The sequence below is a fragment of the Pezoporus wallicus genome, unplaced genomic scaffold, assembly GCF_028554395.1.
Source record: "Pezoporus wallicus isolate ANWC-B61680 ecotype Strahan unplaced genomic scaffold, APGP_CSIRO_Pwel_v1 contig_2870, whole genome shotgun sequence".
Taxonomy (NCBI): Eukaryota; Metazoa; Chordata; class Aves; order Psittaciformes; family Psittacidae; genus Pezoporus; species Pezoporus wallicus.
The window spans coordinates 318,649-325,855 of NW_026636990.1; the positions used below are offsets into that span (position 1 = coordinate 318,649).

The following is a 7,207-nucleotide window of genomic DNA, read 5'->3' on the forward strand; positions in this document are numbered from 1 at the left end:
GTGTATCAGTCTTTACTTGAGACAGTATCACTGAATGTTAACAGCAGCATGTTTTATTCTATCATTTTCTACTTGAGCACATCAAGAAAACTTGCTGAGCTCTTTTTTCTCTAACGAAAGCAAATACGCATGCCTGGTGCAAAACACCGTGTTTACATTAAATCAATACAAAGAAATGTCAATTCTAAGCAGTGTTTAATTATCATACTGAGTGCAAGTATGCACCTATGGCTGCACACATGAACGACACAAGTGCAAGCTGTAAACACTGTGGATGTGAAATTCCATGAGAAAGATCTAAACTTCTCTGTCTGTTTTCACACCCGCCAGCTGCAGTCACTGTCCTCTGAGTTACATTTTCCTGCTCAACTGAGTGAAATCTCTGGGTAACACCATGCAGAGTTTCATTTAATGTCTACATTCATTAAATTCATTAGTAAAAAGAGAAGCTGTGGCTGCCCCATCCCTGGCAGTGTTCAAGGCCAGGTTGGAAGGGGCTTTGAGCAACTTGGTCTAGTGGAAGGTGTTCCTGCCCATGGCAGGGGGGCTGGAACTGGATGGGCTTTAAGGTCCCTTCCAGCCAAAACTGTTCTATGCTTGTATGAAACTACTGAGGGCAAGCTGTCAACTCTATAACCACAAGAGCTCTGTGTGAAGCCTGGCGACCACTGCAGCGCCCCCAGCTCGCTGCGTTGCCTCCGCCGCGCTTCTCCCTTATCTCCAGCCTCCAGCGACGGGGGAAAATCCGAAATACAGAAATACCCGTTTTCAAGGACAAAAAGAGGAGCCGGGGGATGGAGGAGGATCCCCGCCAGCCTGACGCTGCTTCAGGTCCCGCTCCTCCTCTCCCGGACACGCGTGTGCGTAGTGGCGGGGCTCGGGGGCGTCTCAGCGAGGCACCCAGCGGAAGCGGTACCCGCCGGCGGCCGTGCGGAAGGTGAAGGCGCTGCCCTGCGGGAAGGCCAGGGTGCGGATGCCGCCCGCCTCTCCCAGCGCCGTCCGCAGGCTGCCACCGCCCTGCAGCTCCCCGCCGCCCTCCAGCTCCCCGCAGTCCGGACGCGGTGCGGCGTGGGAGGTGCGCAGACCGCGGAAGGAGCCGTGCAGGCGGGGAGCCGGCCGCGGGCGCTTGGCCGTGGGGCTGCCCCCCGGGCTGCTCCCCGGGCTGCCCCCGAGGGTCCGCAGAGCGGCGCGGCACTTCTCCGACACGGCCCGCAGCATGGCGTCCACCGCAGCAGCCTCCTCCCGCGGCCCCGCCCGTCCGGCACCCACACGGGACGCGGCGACGGGAGGAGGCGGAGGGTGAAGAGGAGGAGGTGGAAGAAGGGCCGCCCCGTCGGTGCACTGTGGAAGCATCAGCGTCTGCCGGGGGAGAGAGCGCGACTTCCGCGGGCTGCACCTCACCGCAGCCCTGCACCGGCCCGCACTGCCCTGTCCCGAGCCGCACTACGCTGTCCACCACTGCTCCTTCCCACGTCTCACTGCCCCGCCCCACACAGCCCCATCACGCACCGCCCCATCCTGCACCACCCCGCTCCGAGCTGTACCACACTGTCCTTCGCTGCCCTGCTCCATCCCGCGCTTCACCCTCACCACACAGGTCCACATTGCCCTGCTTCACACCATCCCACCCCACCACACAGACCCCCACTGCAACACCCCATCCCACAATCCCGCCACCGTGGCCCTGTCCCACCCTTTGCCACTCAGCCTGAACCTGAACCCTGTCCCCACCGCAGCATCCCCAGGGTCCAGCTGTGGGCTGGGCAGCTAGGTCAGATGTTGTGCAGGCAGCACTTACATCGAGGACGGCAGCCAGCTGCCTGGCCTGGCTTGCCAACTCCTTCAGCTGCACGTTGCTCTCCTGCAGCGTCACCAGCTCTTCCTGCCTCTGCGTGAGGGTCTCCTGCAGCTGCGAAGGGCAGGTGAAGACAGGGTGGTTGGGACAGCCGCGCCACCCAGAGGCCAGGGCTCTGCAGCACCTCAGTAGGATGAGAGAAGCAGCCCAGCGCAGGACCGTGAGGGTCCCTACCTGGATGTTAGCCTCAAGGGCATCTCCCAGTGCTTTCTGGTTCTGGTCTGCCAGGTCCCTCCAGCATGGCTCCGGGGAAGGTGGATGTTGCAGGGGCATCTGTGCCGGCGGCATCTGTGGCAGCATGCTGCACTCCAGCTGCGGGGTGCAGCAGTCAAAGGCCACCTCCTCGCCAAGTGAGAAATCAAAGTCGGCGCAGTCCAGCGATGGTGGCATTAAGGTGGATGCGTCTGAAGGGAACAGCCACAGGTGTTAAGACAGGTATTCACATCTTCTTCCCCTTGACCGCAGTACACACATTCTGGTATGTCCCAACAAGATTTTTCTCTGCTGTGGCAGCTGTGCACCTAAATTCAATCTCTTAATTTGGCTTTAAATTCTTTCCCCCATGTGGGAAAGCTCAGTGCCAGCCCAGGTTCCCTTAACGGGGTGTACAGAGGCATGCTGCCTTAGAGTGCCACGGGGTGGGAATCCTGAGTGAGTGGGAACCCAAAACCCAAAATAAAAGCAAACAAAAGAGACAGAACACAGTGTGGCTGTTGATGTGCACATGCAGGTGCGTTTGGCTCAGCTAAGGAAAAATATCTACTTGCCAGATATAAAATCATCCATAGCATCTCTGAACTCCTGGAAATCAAATTCTGGTCCATCCTGGAAGTAGGGACCCTGCAAGGGGTGAAGTTAACATGCCAGTGAGCAGGTCCCAGGGCTCATACCTTCCTGCGCTGCCCACTGCTGCCCATAGCACTCAGACACAGGCTGGTGCCTATGCTCAGCACCTTCCCACAGCCCCAGCCCCCCTGGGTGTTTGTCTCCTGCCCTTCCACATCTAACGAGGGGGTCAAGACGCTGTCCCCCACTGTGCCCATTTCACAGTGGGGAAGCCTGAGGCTGGGCGGGTTGCCAGCACCCATCACCTTGAAAGGACCACTCCGTGGGTGCCTGTGACGGGGGCTGCCAAGCCTGCCCCAGCTGGGGGTTACCTGCTGCAGGGTCACGGGGCCGGCCGGGGTGGTGGGAAGAATGGGGTCACAGGCTGCCAAATCCTGCCAGTCGATGGTGGTGAGCGCTGGGGGCAGTGAGAGACAGCGGTGAAGGGCCCGCGCATGGATGGACACAGCCAGGGCGGCGCTGCTAAGTGGGAATAGCGGCCAGGGGGCACCTCGACGGGCACGGCCGGAGGATGCAGGGATGGGGAGCACGGTGGGGGCCGGCGAACACTGGCGGGGGGTCTGGGCTGCCATGGCGGACAGACTCACCGAGGGCGGGTGCGGCGGAGGCCGGCGGGGCGCCGCTGCGGCCAGGGAGGGACGGGGGCGCTCGGTGGCTCGGGGCGGCCCCCACCGCACCCCCGACAGGCCGGGCCGACTTCTTGGCGGGGCGGGCGGGCGGGCCCGTGACCCTGTTGGGGCAGATGCTGCCGAACGCCCGGCGGCGGCCGCCCTGCTCCATCCTGCCGCCGCGACACCGGCTCCAGCCCCGGCACCGGCATCGACGGACGCCGTCCTGCCCGCGCCCCGCTCGGCGCCGCCCCACGTGCAGGGGCGCGGGGGGCCGGGCCCATGCTGGAGGCTGCCCGCGCCCGGCTGCCCTCCGCCTGGGCGCGGAAACCTCCCGCCCCTTCCCCGGACCGCGCCGGCGGCTCCCGCGCCCGCGGAGCCCGCGCCCGCGCCCGCGGAGCCGGGGCGGGCGGAGGGGGCTGTCCCGGAGATGATGCCTGCGCCGCTGCCGAGGACACTCCGCCCCGGTCCCGGTGTCATCAGTTCCCCCCCGCCCCGGTTTCTGCCTGGGGCTGGGCGGGGGTTCGTAAGGGCATTTCTGAAGCGGCAGGGCCAGGGGCCATCAGCGGCGGAAGAGTAGAGGGAGGACAGGAAAACCCCAAACCGTCCTGCGGCATCAGGACTTTACTGAGCCCCGCACCGGGGATTGTCCCCACCTGGGGAGTCCCGCACCGCTGTTACGCCGAGCCCGGCTGAAATTACGGACGGGGCTGGAGGAGGCTAAACCCGAGGCTCCCGCGATGGGCGCTCAGGTGTTTCCCCCCCCGCAGCATCTCAGGCGGTGCTGCTCCTGCTGCCCGCGGCTCTGGCGACAGCCGCGCGTGTGTCTGCGCGGCTCCAGCGCCACAGCAATGCAATGGAGAAAGTGCAGCTCTATGATTCTAATGTTCCCCGTGCTACAATGCCAGCGTGTTTGGAGCATGCACGTGGACTACAGACTTGCTGCAAAACCAGTCACCAGTTCCTTTGTTATTTGGCGTTTTGGTTTCTTAGACCCCTGCATCTATTTTATCTTTATTTATTTTCTTTCCCCGAGCCATGACACAACCAGCGACAATCAGTTTGAAATGGTGAATGACACCACCGGTTACCACTGTTTTCTGGAGCTGGAGCTAACTGCTGGGCAAAGTCGTTTCGCACCAGTGCGTGTGCTATCCCAGCAAATAAACGAGAATGGGTCACGAGTAGAAAATAGTTTATTCAGCGTATATTCGGTCCTTCCGCAGTTATCTTTATGGACCATCCTCCAAATAGACAACACAATGTTATCCATGTTACTTACACACTGGGGTTTAAGAAACAGCAAAGGGAAAGTGCAACTGACGGATAGTAACATCATGTGCAAAACGTGATCCGACTCTCAAACGCTAACGATCAGTTTATCAGACTACACCACCTCTACAAAGCACTAACGGCGAGGCAGCACGGAGCCCGCTCAGCCAAAACCGAGGCGGGCAGTGCAGGCGCCGGAGGTGCCAGTGACGGGCGGCGCGGAGAGTCAGCGGCCGCCCCGCAGCCAGGGGCACTTCTGGACCACCTCCGGGGGCAGGAGGAGCGGCAGGGACTGCCCGTTCAGCGACACCAGGAGCTGGAGCTGCCCCATGCAGTCCCGCAGCAGCTCCTCCGAGTAGCCGCTGACCCGCAGGTCCAGGGGCCGGCGGTGGCCCAGCAGCCGGTCCGCCAGCCCCAGGCTGCCGGCGGCCAGCAGCGATGGGGCGTACCCGATGAAGGCGTAGTCCGCCAGGCTGAGCTCAGAGATGCCGCCCGCCAGGATCCGGGCGTCCGCTGCCTCCGCCGCGTCGGCGCCCTGCGCCTGCAGCCGCACCTGGCTGAAGTGCTCCAGGAAGAAGCTAATGGTCGGCGCCGACAGGTCAAAGCCCAGGCGGAGCAGGACGATGCACTCCAGGTTGCGGAGCTGCTGGACGGTGAAGGCGCCGCAGCACAGGGCGAGAAGCTCCTTTAAGCTTGGGGGGTGCACCTCCACCTGCAAGGGAGAGACAGGAGGAAGGAGCGGGGGAAAGGGATATTGAATCCGGCCCAGGGCTGGCACCGGAGCCGCTTAGGGTGGCTGAGGAGTGTCGCAGAGACTCCGGCGGCGGGGCAGCCCCACCTACCTGCTTGGAGGCGATGAGCAGTGCCGTCACCCCCAGGAGCTGGAAGCAGTCTGCTGCCACGGGAGTGGTGGCGAGGAAGCGGTCGAGGGTGTTGACGGTTAGGCAGAGCGCCTCGAAGGAGAGCCCGAAGTGCCGGTGCACAGGGATGAGCCAGCTCACCAGTTTGCAGCGCGCCTCCGCCGTCACCTGCGGCATCGGGAGCGGGTCAGGCGGGGCCAGTATCGCGCTACGCCCGCCCGCCGCCTCTCATCGTCCCCGCTGCCCCCCACCTGCGGCTGCCGGGCAAGCGGCTCCCGCGGCTGGAAGCGGCTCTCCAGCCCCTTGCGGGAGCGGTACCAGCTCTCCCCGTAGTCGCGGAAAGCCTGCAGCTCCTGCGGGCTCTCCGCCACCGCCGCCGCCGCTGTCCCCGTCCCCAGACGCCGCCGCCGCGCCGGGAGCCGCGGGCAGCGGCAGGGGGAGCCGCGGGGTTCCCGCCGTTGCGGGGTGCAGCCGCGCCGCCCGCTCGCCGCCGTCACCATGGCGGGGCGGCCCGTGCCGGCTGGGCTGCGGGGAGCGCCGGCGGCCGCGGCTATTTGAGCCGAGGGGCCGGGACCGCCCGCCCCCGGGCAGCCCCCCTCCCGCCTGCAGCGGGGCGGCCGCTTGGCACCGCCGGGAGCGACGTCTCCAAAACAGAAGAGGACCGAGTTACCAACCCCGGGCTCTTCAACGCTTCCCGCCCTGCGGGACGGCTGAGGAGGAGCCGCCGCGGGGCTGCGACCTGCGGGGAAGGGCTCCGAGCACGGCGGCTCACTGGAAGGGCATGTAGGGCACTGGGCAAAGGTGCCGCAATACCCGCCTCTGGCGGAGCCTAAACCGAACCCGCTGGAGCTGCTGCATCTTCTCTTTTCATAGAATAGCTTGTGTTGGAAGGAACCATAAAAGCTCGTTTCATTCAAACTCCCCTGCCACGGGCACCTTCCGCTAGAACAGGTTGCTCGAAGGCCCATCCGATCTGGTCTTGAACAGTTCCAGTCTGACCTCAACACTGCAGAGTTCAAATGAGATGAGCTTTATGGTTCCTTTCGACACAAACCAGTCTATGGTTTGGTTATATGAGCCACGGATCAAGTCCACTATAGATGAGGAAAGACTTACAGAAGGAAACAGAAAATCCCTCCCAGATAGTAACAAGGAAGATGTTAGTGGGAAAAGGAGAGGTTCAAGCAGTCTATTCAACGGTAAGAGAGGAGGGGATGGAAATTCTGCAGAGGACAGCAGGAGCAGTAAATCATCTGCATGGAGAGGGGGCAGAGAGCAGCAGGACATGCTGTCTTTAAAAAGCATACAACCTGCAGACCGCTGTTGCGACTGCGGTAAGAAAGATCAACTGATACTGGTCTTGTGTCTGACAAATGCCTTGAGAAAAATAACAGAGGTGTTAAGAGATTTATTAAATAAAAAAGTTAATCTACCCAACAGAGCACAGGCACAGGAGTTGTTCACACACTGCAGAAGCAGAAAGACAGTCTTTTTCATTTGTGTTTAAGATAACCACACTGCACACCAGCGTGACCCATTTCACCTGGTTTGCAGAAAACTTGATCACTCAGGAGCATGCACTTTCCTAGTTATTATATATATCCCCTTAACAGTAACAGAAAGAAGCAATTTCTTTAAAAGATTACAAAGCAGGGCATGCCAGAGGAAGACACAGAACGTGTCTGAATTTAAACCTTACCATACATAAATAGAATGTAACCTTTCTATGCATCACAGTTAAACAAGGGAAAACTCAAGGAAAATTA

The 7,207-nt window shown here is 61.3% G+C and overlaps 2 protein-coding genes across 2 annotated transcripts; both read right to left on the reverse strand.

Moving 5' to 3' along the window:
- Positions 1 to 888: 888 nt before the first annotated feature.
- On the reverse strand, positions 889 to 2,665 carry MCIDAS (multiciliate differentiation and DNA synthesis associated cell cycle protein). The gene is made up of 4 exons (XM_057402649.1): positions 2,623 to 2,665; positions 2,030 to 2,259; positions 1,799 to 1,909; positions 889 to 1,359 (listed from the first exon to the last, which is right to left on the reverse strand). The coding sequence occupies exons 1-4, from the start codon at positions 2,639 to 2,641 to the stop codon at positions 889 to 891; spliced, it is 831 nt and encodes a 276-aa protein (XP_057258632.1). The 5' UTR covers positions 2,642 to 2,665.
- Positions 2,666 to 4,489: 1,824 nt separating this feature from the next.
- Positions 4,490 to 5,941, reverse strand: CCNO (cyclin O). Its single transcript, XM_057402643.1, has 3 exons — positions 5,693 to 5,941; positions 5,424 to 5,609; positions 4,490 to 5,293 (listed from the first exon to the last, which is right to left on the reverse strand). Exons 1-3 carry the CDS (start codon positions 5,939 to 5,941, stop codon positions 4,808 to 4,810), a joined length of 921 nt encoding a protein of 306 aa, XP_057258626.1. The 3' UTR covers positions 4,490 to 4,807.
- Positions 5,942 to 7,207: the final 1,266 nt, after the last annotated feature.

What these genes read in the sequence shown, in the direction of transcription:
- MCIDAS (XM_057402649.1), bottom strand. An exon ending in CCCTTGAGGCTAACATCCAG is followed by an intron (nt 1,910 to 2,029) that starts GTAGGGACCCTC and finishes TGCCCTTCGCAG; the next exon opens with CTGCAGGAGACCCTCACGCA. An exon ending in AGCTGGCTGCCGTCCTCGAT is followed by an intron (nt 1,360 to 1,798) that starts GTAAGTGCTGCC and finishes CTCCCCCGGCAG; the next exon opens with ACGCTGATGCTTCCACAGTG.
- CCNO (XM_057402643.1), bottom strand. Translation starts at nt 5,941, where the DNA reads ATGGTGACGGCGGCGAGCGGGCGGCGCGGCTGCACCCCGCAACGGCGG. An exon ending in CGCTTGCCCGGCAGCCGCAG is followed by an intron (nt 5,610 to 5,692) that starts GTGGGGGGCAGC and finishes CCGATGCCGCAG; the next exon opens with GTGACGGCGGAGGCGCGCTG. An exon ending in TGCTCATCGCCTCCAAGCAG is followed by an intron (nt 5,294 to 5,423) that starts GTAGGTGGGGCT and finishes TCTCCCTTGCAG; the next exon opens with GTGGAGGTGCACCCCCCAAG.